The sequence below is a fragment of the Anser cygnoides genome, chromosome 6 (assembly GCF_040182565.1).
Source record: "Anser cygnoides isolate HZ-2024a breed goose chromosome 6, Taihu_goose_T2T_genome, whole genome shotgun sequence".
NCBI classification, from domain to species: domain Eukaryota; kingdom Metazoa; phylum Chordata; class Aves; order Anseriformes; family Anatidae; genus Anser; species Anser cygnoides.
The window spans coordinates 41,693,377-41,712,387 of record NC_089878.1 but is presented as its reverse complement, the minus strand read 5'-3'; the positions used below and the strand labels follow the sequence as shown (position 1 = coordinate 41,712,387).

General features: G+C 46.5%; 1 protein-coding gene across 10 annotated transcripts in view; it reads left to right on the top strand.

Annotated features, from left to right (window-relative positions):
- Positions 1 to 18,580, top strand: part of ACVR1C (activin A receptor type 1C) — a 44,267-nt gene extending 25,687 nt beyond the window's left edge. For 6 of the 10 annotated variants that reach the window (XM_048081042.2, XM_066999899.1, XM_066999898.1 and 3 more), the window contains 8 exons: positions 1,025 to 1,255; positions 1,582 to 1,749; positions 2,526 to 2,682; positions 3,349 to 3,473; positions 3,754 to 3,884; positions 4,223 to 9,262; positions 11,412 to 17,892; positions 18,364 to 18,580. In XM_048081042.2, coding sequence (XP_047936999.1) covers positions 1,025 to 1,255; positions 1,582 to 1,749; positions 2,526 to 2,682; positions 3,349 to 3,473; positions 3,754 to 3,884; positions 4,223 to 4,348 — 938 coding nt within the window. In that variant the 3' untranslated portion in view covers positions 4,349 to 9,262; positions 11,412 to 17,892; positions 18,364 to 18,580. Of the gene's footprint in view, positions 1 to 1,024; positions 1,256 to 1,581; positions 1,750 to 2,525; positions 2,683 to 3,348; positions 3,474 to 3,753; positions 3,885 to 4,222; positions 9,881 to 11,411; positions 17,893 to 18,363 lie in introns of those variants that run through there. The other 4 variants (XM_048081041.2, XM_048081039.2, XM_048081038.2 and 1 more) reach the window with 4 other exon arrangements.
- Positions 18,581 to 19,011: the final 431 nt, after the last annotated feature.

Sequence of the window (19,011 nt, the reverse complement as noted above, 5' to 3'; positions counted from 1 at the left end):
CTTTGTGCCAGCCTGCAGTGGAGGCAGAGGAAGAATCTACCGGCACTGGTGCAGTTTAGTCTGATTTTGGGCAAATAGCAAGCGCATTCCTTGTGGCCCGGCCGTGATGCTTGCAGGGTGACCACCAGCAGCCAGGACAGGGCTGTACAGAGGCAGCAGTGGGTACTAGGTGCCTGGGAAACCAGAGGAGAAATTTGAATAAATTTGAATAAGCTGACCTTCAAACTGTAATTTTTCTTGCTGATTACTTTGCTCTGTTAAAAGTCAGGCTGTCTGGATTTAAGAAAAATAAAAATTTTTGCTTTAAGACAAATACAGTATCAAATCAAACAAGGCAGGGCTTTATGGCTTGAAAAAACAAAGGCAAAAATACCATAGAAAAGATTCCAGATATGATAGAAAGTTCCAGATTTGTTAGAGCAAGATTTTGAAAATGAAGCATGGGAAATCGTATCAAATAATCAGGGAAAATAAATAAATAAATAAACACACACACACGCAAAACAACGTGACAGGTGCTCAGTAAATGAACACTATTTGGGATATGTACTGACTGAGGCATGGTCCGATGGAAAACTAGGATCATAAGTACAGTTATGTATGTGTAAAAATGAAATGCTATTCAAAAGAATACACATAAGAGACCAAGTGGAGGTTGAGTGTTATTAATTCGTATGTGTTTAACTTTTGCACACACAACTGACATTGATAAGGCTGCTGCCACAAGGAGAGAGTGTGAGTATGTGTATTCCAAGTGAGGACAATGTTAGATGGTATTGTTCTCAATGTTCCTTAGCACCTGGGTATATAATCCTTTTCTGAGAGGAAGAAAATGCTCTAAACTTCATACAAATCTGAAAAGTCAGTTTACATTTACTATATTTGAGAAATGCTGCGGTAAACAGTATACGGGACTTAGCAACATCTATTTATAAAAAACAACAACAACAAAAAACACCTTGTTGCAAAAGTTGCGAAATTGCCGAACTATTTCACAGACGCCCATCTTTTCCTTTCAAACTAGGCTTACCTCTGCTCGTACAAAGAACAATTGCAAGGACTATTGTTCTGCAGGAAATCGTAGGAAAAGGCCGCTTTGGCGAAGTCTGGCGTGGAAAGTGGTGTGGGGAAGATGTTGCTGTGAAAATCTTCTCCTCAAGAGATGAGCGGTCGTGGTTTCGGGAGGCAGAGATTTATCAGACGGTTATGCTGAGACATGAAAATATCCTGGGCTTTATTGCTGCTGATAACAAGGGTATAATTGCATTTCCTCATTCAGTTTCACAATTTAAAGCTGGCTGGCCAACAGCATATCCATACCGCTCAGTGTCTGCCTGAGGCTTGGCTCTGCTGCCCCGGTCCCAGCTGCAGTGAGTGCCGCAGAGGTCCCCAGCCAGGGCTGCCACCACCTGCCCGGGGCACGAGTGGCACGGGGCAGGGGCGGCAGGGCCGGGCGGCGCTCTGGGCGTGCTGGGACCTCATCCGGATCTGCCGAGGGGGTGGGTGCTGGCCAAAAGGCGGGGAGGACTTTTCTTGGTGACATTTCTTATGAAGCTGAACCATCTCGCATCCTCTTGGCAGATAACGGGACCTGGACCCAGCTGTGGCTCGTCTCTGAGTACCACGAACAAGGGTCCCTGTTCGACTACCTGAACAGGGGCACAGTGACAGTGGAGGGCATGGTGAGACTGGCGCTGTCCATCGCCAGTGGCCTGGCACACCTGCACATGGAGATTGTGGGCACGCAGGGTAAGCACTTCTCCCCCTCTGCCCTTCAGGTATGTTACGGGACCCGGTGGTGCTGGTAGAGCACGTATTATTTAGCTGGTACAGCAGCGCATCCTACACAATTGCACCACCAGAAATGGTATTAGCATAAGCATACATGGTACATGATAAATAGAGACTAGGAATACAATCTTCCCAACTGAGTTTGTGGTCCTTTTAGCTTTTAAAACGCAGATTTTCTGATCTTTGGCACTGTTTCTGCTGTAATTTGGGATAGCCTAAATACACCCCTTCCTTGCCAGTCAGGCAGAAAGAATATTGGGCCGGTCTCTGTTCGGATAAACAAAACTCTCCTCTGATATTGATGTGATAATGAAGCAGCCACTTCACAAAGCTAACCACTGTGTTTGGGTAGTGCTGCAGATAATTGTGTCTGTTTCAAAAAACACCCATTGCCTGTCTGCTCCAGCCTTTGTAAGTGAGCATCTGTGGGAACAGCTCTATTAGGGGGGTGTGCTAATGAATGATTCTCTAAATGACTTTGGAGTGGGAATTTACAGTTTTGTTCCTGAAATAGATATATCTGAACAAAAACGCCTTCCTTTTAAAAAAAAAATAAATAAATAAAATAATTTGATAGCATTGATCAGAGCTTTACTTGGAACAAAATTGCCTGTCATGTTTTTTACAAGGTATAGCACCAAAGCTGAATAAAACTGTTTTTGTTTTACTTGCTCATTATACTAAAATTTGTACTGCGATCATCAGAACAGACAGCAGTTCTTTTCTGTGAGCAGGCAAGCCAGCGATCGCACACAGAGACCTGAAATCCAAGAACATCCTGGTGAAGAGGAACGAGAGCTGTGCCATCGCAGACCTGGGGCTGGCTGTGAAGCACGACTCCGTGCTCAACACCATCGACATCCCACAGAACCCGCGGGTGGGGACGAGGAGGTGCGGGCAGGCAGCACAACGAGCTCCCCGCAGGCTCCCGGCACGTCCCTGCCAGCGCTGGCGGGGTGGTGCTGTGCCGTGCGGTGGGTGCAGTGCAGTGGGCGCGCTGCGGTGCGGTGCGGTGGGTGCAGCATGGTGCAGTGGGCGCAGTGCCGCCAGGACAGTGTGGTCAGCATGGGCTGGTGGCACTGGGCACAGGAGGCCACTGCGCGCGCCGCTGGGGCAGCCCACACGTCCTTCCCAGCGCTGCAATGACACGAGGCGGCCATGGCATCCCCCTTTCCCGTCTGCATGTCTGTCAGTGATGCTGCTAGCAGCTGAGGGTGAGAAGTCAGCAGAGCAAGGCCGAGGCTTGCTGCCTGCAGCAGAGGATGTGCCCGGTTTTCTGCTGTAGCCCCCCTCTGGATGTCAGGGGGGCTTCAGGTGGCATAGGGTGCAGCAAGCACTTGCGCTGCACGGTGTGAATCACTTTCCCTGAATGTCTCAGTGTAGTTTTTCACTGAGTCCAACACTCTTGCTTTCACTCAGAATTACTGTAAAAAGGATTTTCAGTTTTCCCTTTTCTTACAGTAGGACTGGCTGCTACCTGGCTCCATCACTTGGCAGTGCAGCCGCAGTTATCTGTGCGAGCTGGCTCTAGCAAACTGACCTGTGTGTCCTTTAAAGGTATATGGCTCCTGAGATACTTGATGATGCAATGAACACAAACATATTCGAGTCCTTCAAGCGTGCAGACATCTACTCTCTTGGGCTAGTGTACTGGGAGGTAGCACGAAGGTGTTGCATTGGAGGTGAGCTTTCTGCCCTTTTTTTTTTTTTTTTGCTGTCCAGACTGCTTTCATCCTAAATAAACCAAACACAATTAAAGGAACCATGTTCCTGGCCCCGTACTCTCAATTACCCTGGTAGAATGTGGAGGCAGAAACCTGTTGCTGAGCACTTGTTCTGCACTAAGAAACAAGGTGGCCCCAAATGTCCCTGTTCCTTCTCATTGCCTATAAAAACAATCAGAGTTTATTCTGTAGCAGCGATTGTGCATTTTGTGTGCCCTAAACAATAAATCTTTCCTAGGAATCACTGAGGAATACCAGCTGCCTTACTATGATGTTGTGCCTTCTGATCCGTCGATAGAAGATATGAGAAGGGTAGTTTGTGAGCAGAAGCTCAGACCAAATATCCCAAACCAGTGGCAAAGCTGTGAGGTAAAAGCAGTTATCCAGTTTATTATAAAACCTACCTAAATAAAGACAGAATTTTTCAGTGAGACAGAGGGAAGCCTGTGCCCAGCTTCCACTCAGTTTAAATGCATTCAGATGTCTAGGCTTGTTTCAGCTCCCAGATCAATGCGTAGGAAACTGTCTTAGCACCAAATTCTGAACTTCTTTCTTTGACTGTGGTATGTAGGTCTTGATTTATGGCATTGCTGTTGTTCTATCTTTTCAGAGAGCTATATTTTATCTTCTAGTATTGCATGTAAGCAGCTGAAAGCAGCAGGCGATGGTTCTGTTCCTGACCTGTTTTCCTAACTTGTGATTTGAAGGCACTGCGAGTGATGGGCCGGATAATGCGCGAGTGCTGGTACGCTAACGGAGCCGCCCGGCTGACTGCGCTCCGCATCAAGAAGACAATTTCACAGCTCTGCATGCAGGAAGACTCCAAAGCCTAACAGAACTCCTTGAAGGAAGATGGGAATGCATTCTTCTGTTCATCTTTTAACATGTGATATTATTTTCATTTTTGGTCTACCTCACATAATGTGGTTCAGTATTTAAGTGCCCAGACCAGAGCACTGACATCTAGCTTCATATTTGGCCACTGGCAGGGGGCAGCTTTTGACCTGTAGTTCTTGTTTTGTACAGCAAGTCCCTGGTTTGTGGGGGTTTTCAAAAGTATTTTAGATACTAGGTCGAATGGCAGAAAGGAGCTTTAAACACTACCACAGTGTAAAAATACCTTTTGCTATTGCGCTTTTTACCTTAGTCAAAACCCAAAACTTACTGCAAACAGCCAGGATTGGTTAAAGTGTTTGCAAGAAAAACCACACATTTTATCCTCAAATGAAGTAAAAGACCAAATTTACTCAAGCTTTTTACTTATTTCTACGCAGGAATCTGAAAAGGGGCTATAAGTAAAATGATTTTTTAAATACTGTATTTATCAATACCTAAGTGAATAAGATGAAAATTCCACTAAGCGTGTATATTATGAACAAAAGTATCTAGTTGTTTTTTTAAATAACTTTTATTTTTATTGTCTTGATTTCATATATATTGTTATAGTTAAGATTTGGAATTATTTTGCTCTTTTCATCTGAGTTGAACATATTAATCAAGGGCCAATTTTTCTTTTTAACAGTTAGTAGGGAAAAAAATGCGGGCAATAATTTTCTGATAGATACATAGAGATGGAATGGGAGAAATTTTACCGTAGCTGAGAAAATGTATATTTTTAAACAGCATCTTGCCAATCCATCATTGTTAACGTTTTGTAGTGCCTTTTGATGTTTTAGGGGGAAGCTTTAACAAAGCTGGTTCTTGGAAAGCAGCGGAAGCCTGGCAGAAGGGCTCGCTTCCTGTGGTGGCGACGTGGGCGATGAGCCCACCTCGCCCCGGGGCGCGCTGCCATCGCCACCACGGGGCTCGGGTGTGCGGCCGTGCACTGGGCTGTCCTGCGGCTTCGGGGTTAGTGTGCTCCCTGCCACCTGAGCGTTCGATGCCTGACACTACTGTTCCCGAGGTACCTGCACTCTGGACTGGGTCACTGCTTTCTGTCACAGCCTAGGTACCAGATAAAATGTAAATGTGAAGTGCTGATGTGCTTGCAAAAAGTCAATGCATCCTATTCAGAAGTTTCCTATGAATTTCTGTGGTAGCACTAGGTTGGTGGAAAGTTTCAACGTCCCTGATCTTATTTCCGTAGTACTGCAAGCTGTGAAAAGCAGGGTGTCTTCAAAATGCCCCCATGTTCTGGCATTGTGTGACTTCTGTCCCAATCTGTGGTCCACACATTTGAATATATTATTCTAGTGTTTTTTGTTGCCAGCATTATATATTTCACAAGTACTTTGTTTCTTTAGGTATCTAAATCTAGGCAGTCCATGGAAGTTAAACCCAGAGATGTCTCCAGAGTAAAGCTTTGCAAAAATTTGGTGTAGCACCCACTTAATTCTGTGGAAGCAAGCTATTAGCTGATTATGGTATTTAAGATCAAGTTTTGATATGAAAGTTCTTGAACAGGGGCTTCTACGTGGAAGAATGGTTTGAACTTTCAGCGAGTGGGACGTTGGTAGCATCAATATCGCATGGTTCATCCTGATGCACAAACTCTAGGACATTATGGACTCTTATGGGTGTTAGTTGCCACGTAAATAGGCTCTAGCGAAACTTACCTTCTTGTATAACTTTTATTCGCTTCTGCTTGTGTTAAACAATGCAAGTCTTTGCCTCATGTTATGGTCTGTTAGCTGAATGGCGAAAAACATTTCTACCAGATTACTAGTGGATTTTTTTTTTCTGGTATGCTTTCTGAGATGTAATCGAAGTCGTCTGATAGTTTTAATTCTTAAATGCTTCAACTGCATGAACTACACCAGGAGAGTTCAACAGGTGTGTACAGTGGGAAAAGGCAACTTCTCATGGATTGAAATCAGCTTGTGTTGAAATTGTAGAATAGGGTGTCTGAAATCAATAGCAGTGGAATAGAGTAACTGCAAGCACTATGCTGATGTAGGGCTGCTTCTTCAAAGCATTTAAGCTGTGCAGGTGAGATGAACTGTTCAGAACTGCTTTAGGACCCGGGAAGGTGCCTGGATGAAATGGTCAGTCTGTCCAAAACTCTCAACACTGACAGATCCAGTTAGTTTTTGTGCTGAGGAAAGAGAATCAAATATTTGTGACTAGCCAGAGCAGTGTGTTCAAATGTGCACTACAAACAGCATGCCCGAACAATTAACAGCGAGGAGAACATACCAAAGAGTAAAGCTACTGAAGTTTCAGAGCCATCTTACTGGGCCCCCTGATGTTACACAGTGGATGTGAACAATTACCCTGAGGAACTTTAAAAATTGCTCCAGTGTATTTTTGAACGTCTGCTACTCACAGCATGGTGTGGCAGCACAAATTGCAGCATTGCTTATGAACATGGAAGTTGTAAATCACAAAACACAAATAATACTTTAAAACAACACTGAAATAACTGAAGGAAGCAATCATAAAACAAAAAGTGCCGTAAGTAAAATGCAGCAGAAGCCCTTTTGTGTGAGGCACACCCAGCCCTGCATTGGCAGCCATGCGGTCTCGCGTTGGCGGCGTGGTTTGCAGCTGAGCGGGCTCGTGGTGGCAGGGAGGAGCAGTGTGAAGGAACCGCCTCAGCAGTGGTGCTGGTGATGTCGGCAGCAGCCTTGAGGCGCTAGGACTCAGGAGTGGAAAGTTGATCAGTTGCTGTACAAAATGTACACGATGCAAGATGACCGAGGGAGACCTTAAGGTTACCTTATATGACCTTTACATTTTTTTTTTTCCTAAAATGGAGGCAGTCTTTGAACTTCATGGGAATAGTGATCAGAATACTCTGTAAGGACTTTTCCTTCGTTTCAAATTCACTAATATGCACTTTTTTTTTTTCCCTATATTATCCTTCGAAAGTATCTATGCCCTTGAAGCATATCAGATCACTGTTGCTGGGGCTTTTTTTCCCTGTAAATTTCATTGCACACTGGTAGAATTTGGTGTCTGTGCAGAAGCTCATCTGGGTCAGGACTTGTGCTAGACTGAAGTCTCACCATGAAATTAAATATTGGGCTTTTGGGTGTCAGGCCGCTGGGCAGCCCCTGTGGTGACCTGCTGTGGGGCACAGCAAGGAGATGCTTCTGCTTCTCCTCTGTCATTTGCCCTGGATCACAGCCTGCTCCTCCTACTTGTTTATTCCAGTCTGGCTTTGGACACCAACATAATATATAATAACCAACATATACAATTTTTTATAAGTTGAAAATGCCACTTTCTCTTTCTTGTTTTTTCAGTCAGATGTGGCAGTGGATCTTTATGTTATGGTTTTTCAGTTTTCCCCATAGAGTCCCTGCAAATCACTGTCCTGGAATTTGAAAAAGCCTGCTTTGGAGCCAGGGGAAGCTCTGCTGGGCTAAATGGTAGGTTGGCTTGGTCGCAGCTCCAGCCTGTCAACACTTCAAATCTTGTCCTGTGTGTATCTCGTGGCACCAGAAGCTATGGTCTGTTTTTCCTCGCTTTTCATTTTGCTCAGTATTTTTGCATTGACTTTGTTTTTGTTTTTGTTTTGTTTTGTTTTGTTTTTGAGAGGTAAATATATATTTTAGTAAACCAGAGTTTAACGTAACAGAGCCAAGTGGCTGATACTGTTGTATTGGGCTTTAAAATGTTTGTAAACCATGTGCTTCTTTTAAAAACAAAACAAAACCTTTGTTTTAGTTGCCTTTTCTCTCAATGTAGATGTGTCATGTTCAAATTTAAAAATAGAGGTTATACTGAGCTATTTCTTTCCTCTTTTAGGGAGCCTTTGGTTTCTAAAGAGCGAGATTAGTATATTTCCTGCTAATCTCCAGTTAAAGCACAAATTCTGAAGCTCATAGAATTTTTCAAGCTTGATGATGCTCAAGGCTAGTGACCATATTTAGCCCTTCCTAAATGATTCTTCTAGTTTGGGGGAATTACTATTTTTTTTAACTTATTTGTAATAACAACCTAAAACTTAATGCATGGAACATGAATTGAAAGGGAAAGTTAATTAATGAACTTTTTCTCTTGAACTTTTTTTTTTGTTCCCTTAAGTCTTCCCCCCACAAAAATACCCTACAAGAAATTCAAACTGTAATCTCTTTTGCACTTTGCTGTTTTAATAGTCATTTGCACTTAACCAAGATCATTCCCTCATGTAATCCTATATTTTAGCCATTGTTAGGTCACTTTTTTTTTTGGGGGGGGGGTGGGGGGGTGGGGGTATACATTCAGGAATTATAAATAAATTTGTGTAGAAGCATATCTAGTCCCTACAACAGGTCTCGATGTTGGGCAGCACAATATCTTCTTGCTGTCTGTACCTGCCAGGATCTCCTGTGACTGGTGATGGGCTCTGGCTGCCCTCAGGCCCCAGCACGTCCTTGCTAATGGGAAGGAAGGTTTCTGTTTGTTTGTTTCACATGTCGTTGTTGAGGACAGTATCCTACAAAGTGCCTCACCACGACATGGAAGTGCTTGGCACCAGTGCTCCTTGCTGTGGCAGGTGTTGCTTGGGTAGGGCGAGCAGTGGTCCCGCTGACGCAGCAGAGTTCCTTGAGAGGACTGGTGGGATGACACCCTGTGGCATGGGTCTCAGTCAACAGGTACAAATGCGTGCGTGCGTTTTTGTGTAGTGGCGTATGTTTACGAATACCGAGACTCAAAGCTCCCTCTCTGGTCTAGCATCAGTTCCGCAGAGCTCTCCTTGGCCAGCCAGCAGAGCGCCGTGCCCCCGCCCGCAGCAGCTCCTGGGAAGGGGCATTGCGAGCGGCGTGTCTGGCATCTGAAGCCATGCGGTGGGGACCGTCGTGTCGCGTTGTGGCACTCCGGTACGTGTAAACCTGTAGGGAAAGACATCCGTGTTCTGTTCGAACAGGCAGCACAATTTATGAATGTACGGGGAGCGGGGAGGGAGGGCAGAGGAGGGTGAAAGCATTAAGAGGTACAATATATTTCTACAGAATATAAGAAATGTGCAATAAATTGTAACCAAAGGCTATGAATGTATTTTTTGGCATAAATAGACTGAATGTATTTTGAATGTAGCTATCACATTTGTGTCTAAATCTGCTGTGGTTTTCAGTCCCCAAAGAGAAATGTGTAGTGTTTTGTCAATCTAAAAAAAACCAGTTTGTCGTCTTTTTTTTTTTTTTAAAGAAGCATTAATATTTTATCTGGAAGTACTGTAATATTTTAGAACTTAGTATAGCAGTAAAGGGATGAAATTCAGTCTACATATTGTGAAATACCTAATTTAGTGTACATTGCAGCAAGTTATTTTTAAAACTATTGCTCAAGTTACTGCTTGAAATCTCAGCTGCCCCTGGATGTAAATAATTTGTTGAAATGTTGTATTTTGTATGCATATTTTACATACCAATATACTTTCAGAAAGATGTGGAGATTTTAATAAATTAAGCACACTCTGTCGCTGTGTTCCCAGGAAGTATAAACCTCTGTTTGTTATGTCCATTTTGTGAGGGCTATGAGGGCTGTTTCAGGCAGCCTGTAGACAGCGAAGGTGTCAAGCATGACCAAAGCTCTCCCGCAGCAGCGTGTGCCCCCAGCCCCGGCTCTGCTGTGCTGTGGCCATGCTGGCCGGGGGTGCCACTGCCAAGCACGGTGCTCCCGTCCATCTGCAGGAGCTGGGGAAGGCCAAATCCCTACTGCTCACCCTTCCCTGCGGCACCTGAAGGGGGAATTGGCTCTGTCTGGAGGGGCACCCGCGTGTCGTGGGGGCTTCCGCTTGGGAGGGCAGCGGGCAGCAGCAGTGGTGCAGGAATGCTGCTCGCCAGTCCCGCCCGTGCTGCTCCTGCACGTGGCAATGCACGGTGCGTCGCACCAGCCTCTACTCCGTAAAGGAGGTGGGCAGCAGGGGAGCCCTGTGGTGAACCAGTGAGCTGCGTGTGCCTTGGCGCCTCCAGTCTGGCCAGCCGCAGCCTGCTCCATGCCGGAGCAGCCGGCTTGAGACGAGGGGCTGCCTTCTGGCTCCCGCGGGGAGGAGACATGGCCTTGGGCCGTGCGTGCTCCTGCACCATGGCACGCTTTGCTCGTCAGCGCTGGCTGGGCTTCACTAAATACAGAGGTCATGGGACCCCATCCTCCCAGCTGTTTAAGTTCTTCAGTTCTGAAGTCCTTGCTTGAAAATCTCTGTTACATAGCCATAACCTGGGGTTTTAAGTCCAGCCGTGTTCCAATTAAAGGCACATCAGCATAAAATCCACCACCCTACTATAAAGCAGTAACGAGATGTTCATGGCTCTTGAAAGGTATTGTGGACTTCTGTTGCTTCCTTACAGTGAGCACTGTATTGTAGGCAATTGCTTGTCAGTTCTGTCCTGCAACAGACAGGAACTCAGGTAAGTGTGCTCTTACTTTTTGGTAACTGCCCGTTTCAAGGATTTTTCAAGTGTGACGCTGTCAGTGACATGTGTTGTGCTTGCTTTGAGGCACACAGCAGCAACCACCTTCAGCCACACAGGGCTTGCTCACAGGTGTGGGCCGCTGTCACCAGGCGGGTGTGAGCCCGCTGCCTGCCAGCAGAGCCCCGTGGGCAGCCGCGGGACAGGCGCAGCTCATCCCATGGGACAGATGCAGCGCATCCCATGGGACAGGCGCAGCTCATCCCATGGGACAGGCGCAGCTCATCCCATGGGACAGATGCAGCGCATCCCATGGGACAGGTGATGCTCATCCCACGGGACAGGCGCAGCGCATCCCACGGGACAGGCGCAGCGCATCCCACGGGACAGGCGCAGCGCATCCCACGGGACAGGCGCAGCGCATCCCACGGGACAGGCGGGTGCTCCCATGTGCGGGCGCTGCGCCCCAGCCTCTGCAGCCGCGCTCGGCGTCTGGCTTGACATCAGCACGTAAGCAACACTTGGGCTTTCATGTGGGGAGGTGTTCAGGACAAACTAGTTGGTGTGCTTGGGGTCTAAAAGAGAAAATGCTAATGCTCCGTGTCCTTGTCTTCAGGTAAATGGACTGCACTGGAGTCATCGGTGTACACCTGGAGTCAAAGGTGAAGAGCCAGCTCTGCAGATGCATGGAGCTGCAGGTCCACATCCTGCAGAGGATACCTCCCTTTGCTTTCCTCCTGCCTGGGTAACGAGAGTGCAGGCAGAGCCCTGCCGGCAGCTCGGAGCTGGAAGGATGGGGTCTTCAGCAGTGGGTGGCTTCACACGAGCTCTGATCCCGGGAGCGCTTCCCCCTGCATTCTGAGTGTTTCAGTTAGATTAATGGTGAACTCAGCTGCAAAGCCATGGTGAGATGCTAACCACTGCTCTGCGTCCACGAGGCTGTGACTCTCTTCCAAGATCTGTAGCTGGTGTTTCCTGTCCCTGTTGCTCACACACTGAGCTGAATGCACAGCAGTGACTGACTAGAAATCACTGTGGTGCAGCATGCAGTGCATAGAGGCTTCGTTCTGTAATGGAAGTTGTTAATGAACAGCTCACCAGGGGAGGTCTAGGTTGGATGTTAGGAAAAACTTCTTTACTGAAGGGGTTGTTATGCATTGGAATGGGCTGCCCAGGGAGGTGGTTGAGGTCTTTAAAAGACGTTTAGATGTAGAGCTTAGTGATATGGTTTAGTGGAGGACTTGTTAGTGTTAGGTCGGAGGTTGGAGTAGGTGATCTTGGAGGTCTCTTCCAACCTAGATGATTCTGTAATGAAGTTTAAAGATTTCAGTCTTTAAGAGGCTGAAGGGTGGTGTGTACATGTGCACTAATTCATGTAAGGGACTCGCATGCCTGCGCACAGGAGGAGCAGTCCATGTCTGCACAACATCTGCCGAGCCCCTGCCAGGCACTGGGGGCTGGATGCAGGGGTTGTCCCGCAGCTATATAAATGGCAGAGTCCCACCAGCAAATGACTCGGGCTTTTGGAAAGCTGAAGCACCTCATTTCATTCTTTCCTGAGCCTGCTGGACTGTGAGAACACAGGAAGTGTGTCAGTTCAGGAGAGCTAGGGAAATGTGTAGGTGGTCCATAAAGAAAACTAAAAGGAAGAAAAATAGCAAGAAAACAAAAGCAAAACCAACTAACCAACCAAAACCCAAACCCAACAATCCCCAGTGAAGAGGCCATAGTGTTATCATGTTGTGAAGGCAGGACCTCTTCCTCTCTCATTGTGTTTGATTACGTCTTGGCTGTTTGGTAGCAATTACATTTCCCTGTTTGTCATTGCCCATGTGTCCTGTGTCTGCAACAGTCTGGGTGGGAGGGCACTACTTCATCCATCTGCCTCACAGTTTGAGGGCTCTCTTTGGAAGCAAGGGACTCTCTTTCAAGGTTCTGTCACTTAATATTAAAGAATACACTTCAGATATTGCTGTCGTTAATACTGTAAGGGGAATAGGATCTGGCATCTCACTGGAACCTGGGTTCAAAGTACATGTAAAAGAAACTGAAAGATGCTTGGATTTTTTCCTTGCAATATTTTTATAAAGTTTTTCTTTGCAAATAACATTCTAAAGCTTTGCAGTGGACTTTAAGTATGCCTGTAATAATTCAATAAGCTCATGTTCCAGACCTGATACGATGTGTCTTACAAATACATTATTCTCCTGCTTTGTGCTAATCCTTTCCATAAAGCATCTAAGGGGAAGGAAGGGGTGATTTCTGCACTCCGAGTGGGATGGTTATGAGCTTACTGAAAGATTTGCTTCAAGTTGCTCAGTGCTGGGCACGTTTGCTGTAACTCTAGAAGCCTCCAGAGGTAGAGGAGTACTCTTGAGAAGCACTCATTTCATAGGACTACCAAAACAGTAGCAGCTATGTTTGCCATTTAGAAATTTATTTCCTGTGAAACAGAAAAAAAAATAAAAAAATCATAGGGTAAAAATAAGTGTGTTAGCTTTTCAGGCCCTCTCGTGGATGAACAGTCCACTGCAGCGGGAGTAAAGCAAGTAGATAAAAGCCCTGAAAACTACTCTGTGCTGATTTTGTTGCGGTGGTAACATAAAGGACAACAGCAGGTTTGGGGCTTAATGAGATTTACATAATTTTCCTAGGTCTTCTCCTCTAGTGTGGAATGCAATAGCTAAGAAGCTGAATTTTCAGAACTGTGCCATAGGAGACATTTGTTTTGATGTCTTGGTACTAGCAAAATTATGGGAAAGTTTAATATGAAATTGATACTCAACTGAGCTAGTGGGGGGGGGGTAGGGAATGTAACACTGAAAAAAAATGTTTTAAACACTGAGGTTATTTTGAAGAGTATATAAGGTGGACACATTAAAATTATATTTTAATAAAACAAAACCAGGTGGGGTGCTACAATACAGTGGTACTGAAGTTGTCTGGGGATCTTCCATTGTTATAAGCAGTTATTTACATAGTCATGCAGCTGAATGCCCTGAGAGCTGGTAGAAATGTGAAGCTGCGTCCCCCAGATGTACTCCAGTGGTAGGTAGCAGAAATCTCCTTTTACATGACAGCCTTGCTGAGAAACATATCAACCTGCATTTTATCCCTGATATCATAAACGTGTTGTTCTCAGATACCCAAACACCTGCGCAGTGGTGCACAGCCATTGTGAAATCCTGGTGTGCCCAGAGGTTTATTACAATGGTCAGATGACAGCAAACAATCAAATTTGTCTTTCAGGATTTCTCTAGCATGGATTGGCAAAGCTCTTGTTGCCTTCATGGGGAGGACACCAAGGTCAGTGTGAAGTTGCACACAAACTGTGTATCTTTGATTTGTCATCTTGTGTGAATATAAAAATCTTCCTCTATGTTTTTATACACATACACGTTAACATATATCAGATGGAACCATACAAATATCTATACTGCATTGAAAAAAATGAGGATTTTGTTTTCCTCCAACTAGTTATTTTCATTAAATATACTGCCAAGTACTTGGTATGTATTTGCTTAAAAATGAACTGTACAGATACTTGGCATACTTCTGGACTGCTGCTCATGCAGCTGAAGCTGCATTCAATTAGATCTGTTTTAAAACACCTTTTTGATTTAATTGATAAATTAGATGAGAGGTGCTAGAAATTTACTGGCTATAAAAAAAGCCACCAAGACTATTACTGAGGATCATTATCTTGCATTTTTGCATGTGTTTGAAAATCTAATGTAAAACCATGGAAACGAAGGTTAGAAATCTAAGCTTTTCAGGACAATTTCAACTCTCAGCAAGAGGGCTGTTCAGGATTTCTTGAAAATCAGCCTTATGTTTCATGAGTATTGTTAGTATTCTGCAAATTTCATGTGTTGGTTAGGAAAGCAGAGAAGAGCATATGGGATAGATTAGCAGCTAAGGGGAGAGGCACATGGGGTGATACTCATTTGGGTATGCAAACCGTTATTCTGAGTCATTGCATGGCTTGCCAGCTACTTGTCAAGTGGAAAATCTGGTGGCACAAAGGATTAGCCACTTATACAAAATGGCTTTTGTGGTTTTTCTATATTTTAAAGTGTGAAAATACATAACTTAGAAAACTGTCTTAGAAAAATATAGAGAGAGACTATTTGTTTGAAACCACGCAGCAGATTTCATGCAGGCCCCAGGATGGGGACACCCTCATCAAACCAGTCTGTACTACTGCAGGTAAAGTCACTCAGCTTAGACTGTCTCACAGGGACACCCTCCTGGTGCCTTTTCTGCAAGATCACTTAAGAACCAGTTCTGGTTTTGTGCTATGCATGCAAACCCTTTCCAAGTCCGTGGTGGTCCATCTAATTATCGAAATGCAAAATCAGTCCCTTAACGTCACGTGAGTTTGTTGGTTTCTTTTCACAACAGCTAGAACTTTGCAGTGAATTAGACCAAGGAAGCAGGGTGAAGAATATGAGGGATAGATGTCTGCTGGGAAAGGCCGGGCCTGGGCGTGCCTGGGAAAGCCAGGCCAGGCCTGAGGAGATGGCACCGGAGAAGCCGCTGGCTCTGCCCTTTCTGTCAGCACAGAGGAACCAGTGCCGCGTGTCTGTCCAGGCCACGCGGAGGTACAAGAGTGTCCCATGTCCTCACGGCAAATGATGGGTAGGGTGGTGGGGCTGCTGGTGCGGGTCCCCCGTACCCTGTCCCGATGGGAGATTTAATTTGTTTCTCTTCTTGGCTTGTTTGGAGATGAGTCACTTGGTTTCAGAAACGTAAAAGAGGGTTGCCTGAGGAACTGAAATGCACTTTGTTTGTTTTCAAAGGCACTCGGCGGGGTGAGGGTGAGCAGCGAAGAAGGAAGAGGCTTTGAGTCACCACAGTCCCTGCATTACTCAGCCTGCTTTAGGCACTGAGCTGTTGCCATCCCTGGGGCACAGATCACTTTGCTCAGGAAAAATGGGAGATCTTTCCTCCTGTCATACTTTCCCCCTTTTCCCTTCTTCCCTCTCCCCCTCCCCTTTTCCCCCTTCTTCCTTTTCCTTTTTTCTCTCGCCTGAGCAAGCTCCATGGAGAGGAGGTGGGAGATGCCTGCGCTGCCAGCACGGACAGAGCAGTGCCGCACCCTGCTCTGTAAGATGCTCTTTTTTTCAAGGGATGGAGGCTTAAGATGGGAACTTTCCACCATTTTTAAAATTCCAGGGGCACAAATGCATGCCCCTGGAAGGGGAAAGCCCCGGGCCCCTGTCCCCCGACACTGAGCCACTCTGCTCTGGTGAGCGCCCTTCCTTGCTGGCGTGGAGGGCAGAGCACGGGGTAGCTCGTGAGGTGAAACTGGGATGACAAAGAGGGAGTGGATAAAGAGGGAATGTTGACTGGAAACATGAACTTCCACAGAACTTTGACAGAAATTACAAACTGAAATAGTTTGAGCTTGGGCCAGAAAGGTGTTTGTTTTTTTTTCCCCTCCAGGGCATTTGATTAGTTTGTAAATACCTGCCAAATATAAAAACATTTCAGTGGCTGCGTTTTAAACTGGTTATACTTAATAGTACTGATGGTAACTCAACCACTGGCTGAAGAAAGAAATGACGTTTGTCAAGGTCCCCAGGGAGATACAGGTAGGCACCATCCTTCACACAGACATTCAAACTCACGAGGGTTAACTCCACAGAGCATTGCAGCTCATTCATCTCCAGAAATCAGGACTTCTATGAAATGAAAATAAAAATCCTTTCATTTACCATTGTATCCCAAAGCATTGTCAGTACTTATTTAAAAGTGGAAAATATTGTTTTCCTGCCTGCTGTATCACACACATCACCTGCAAAATATGGGGTTTATCTGGCTTTTGATAGACTAGAATTTTGGTATTGGGAAACAAAAGTTTTGGCGTGCTGATAGTCTTATCATTCAGGGTTGACATAACAACCTACCCCCAAAGCCAGGATATGTGCACCATTTAGCTGCAGAAGCCCATGCACATGGTCCAGGAATCCAAGCTGCAGGGCTGGGAGGCAGCATGATATGTCAGGAAATGTCATCAATGCACTTGTGTCTTTTCTTGTCATCTCTGTTTTTGGAGCATAGGCAGGAAGAGTCTTGATTGTTCAGTTTTACCTGGGGCTTATTCATGCAACTTCTGCTGGGCCAAGAGGCGTGCTCAGGTTGCTCCAGCTGGCAGGGCTGGTGGAAGGGGCAGACCTCACTGCATCTCCTGGGAGATGCTCCAATTTTGACAAAAATGACTGGTGCAGCTTAAGGCCATGGCAGCTTTTGCTTTTACTTTTCAAACTAGCCATTGTCTTCAGTAAGCTTAAGATAAATTACAAGATCAGAATTCAGGGTGTGTCAGGCAGGCGGAGGTCTGCCAGGCTGCGGGGGGCCAGCAGGGCCAAGCTTTGGCTGGTGAACCATCGGTGTCACCTGGCGGTGGTGGAGCTGCACCCTGGCAGTGTCCCCCAGCCACACGCTGTAACTACTGCTGCCAGCCTGGCTCTGGGAGAGTTCTGTTTGGTGGAAAAAAACAAAGCAGAACAACAACAACAACCAACCAAACAAAAACACCAGAAAAAAAACTATGCTAGGAGTCAAATTTTACTTATCTTTGAGTTTGAATGGCCCATCCCACCATGCTCATGGTTTTACTTACCCTGAGTTTCTTCTCAGATCCTGGTGTGATTTATAGTGCTTCACAGTCCAAAAATGAACTTGTTTACAGCATGAGAGAAGACACAGGTTTCTTTTTTAAAATGATACTTATTTTAAGAACTCATACTGCTTCTTTCGTAATCCTTTACTTCAAAGGTTTTATTTTTTCTGTGTGTGAACACTCACAGCCGCAGCCGGACACCCATACGTGCTCCTCCTCCGCAGCCACTTGTGAAGGCAGAGCCCTCATAAAGGCATTAAGACCCGCTCTGAACTGAGATGCTGTGACAGCTCCTGCCGGGCTGCACCCAGCTCCCACAGCATCAGCAGCAAGCAGAGCTCGCTCCAGCGCCGCGCTGCTGCACCCCTGCCTGCCTCGTCCCGGGAGGCTGGGTGCCTGAGCTCCGGTACTGCGGTGTTCCAGAGGCACGAGAGACGTCTCTGCCGAGAAAAAAGAGTGCCACTTTTGGGTTTGTACTGCTTCCCTGTTTTAAGGGTCAAAACTCCCCTCAAAGATTCAAATGCAAGCTAGAGTTAACTGTGACACACTCAGTTCCTTTGTAAAGTTATTTTCCCTGATATTTGTCCAGCCTTCTCAACCGAAAAATGAGGTTTCCAGGTGAGTCCCATGCAGACATGCACCGCTCCTGCTGGTGCTGGCCACCAGCAGCTGGCAGGGGCAGAGGGCTCCCATCAGCTCCAGAGCAGCCCCGCAGTCGTTACCTGGGGCAGAGAGGGGGCTCTGGGCTCTGGGCTCGGCCTCTGGGCTCGCTGCCTGTGGCCGCCAGCTGCTCCTGGGCTGCCTGGAGGGCTGGTGGCCAGCACAGCCAGCGGAGCGAGAGTGCAGCACTGGTCCTCCCGGGCTTCCAGTTCTCCTTTTGAACCACTTCCCTATCGCCAAAGGGAAGCTGAGACAGATCTTGTTCTGTGTTTCCTCCCAGGCTTGTCCGTAACACCCAAGGAGCAAGTAACCCACCTGAAGATTATCAGCGCCTCAAGGGTGCTAACAACCAAGCAGAAATGAACTACAGGTTGCAGGATCACTGGAGTGAAAAAACAAAATAGCCTCAAATTCCACAACAGTCATGAGTCCTCCCAGATACGTTTGTTGCTGAGATAAAAACCTTTCAAATAAAGGAATCTTGTGCAAAACTTGAATTTAAAGCTACTGCACCATGTTCTGGCAGGGGCAGGCATTGCCAAGGTGCCCATTCTACCTTGCTCCAGGGCGGACCGGCAGCACTGCCCCACGCGGCACCCTGCTGGGGCATCGTCACACGGCGTGCGCAAGGAGGGGTGCGGGCATTGCCCCCTTTTTGCTCAGTGTGCAGAGCCTTGCAGGCACGGTGCTTCTGCTGCTGCCCATCGGTTCACCCGCACGCAGCTCCCGTGGCTCTGCCTCGGCCCCCAGCCAGCACCGTCACAGCCAGTGAGGAGCGGTGGCAAGGAGAGCTTCTGGCCGCACTCATCCTGGCTCCGTGCTTGTCCCTTGGTTCTGGGGCAGCACCTCATGTCCCTGTCCTCTGACCCCGTGCGTATGTTGTTGTTTGCTCACAAACCCTCTCTCCTTGTCAGCGCTCTGCTGACAA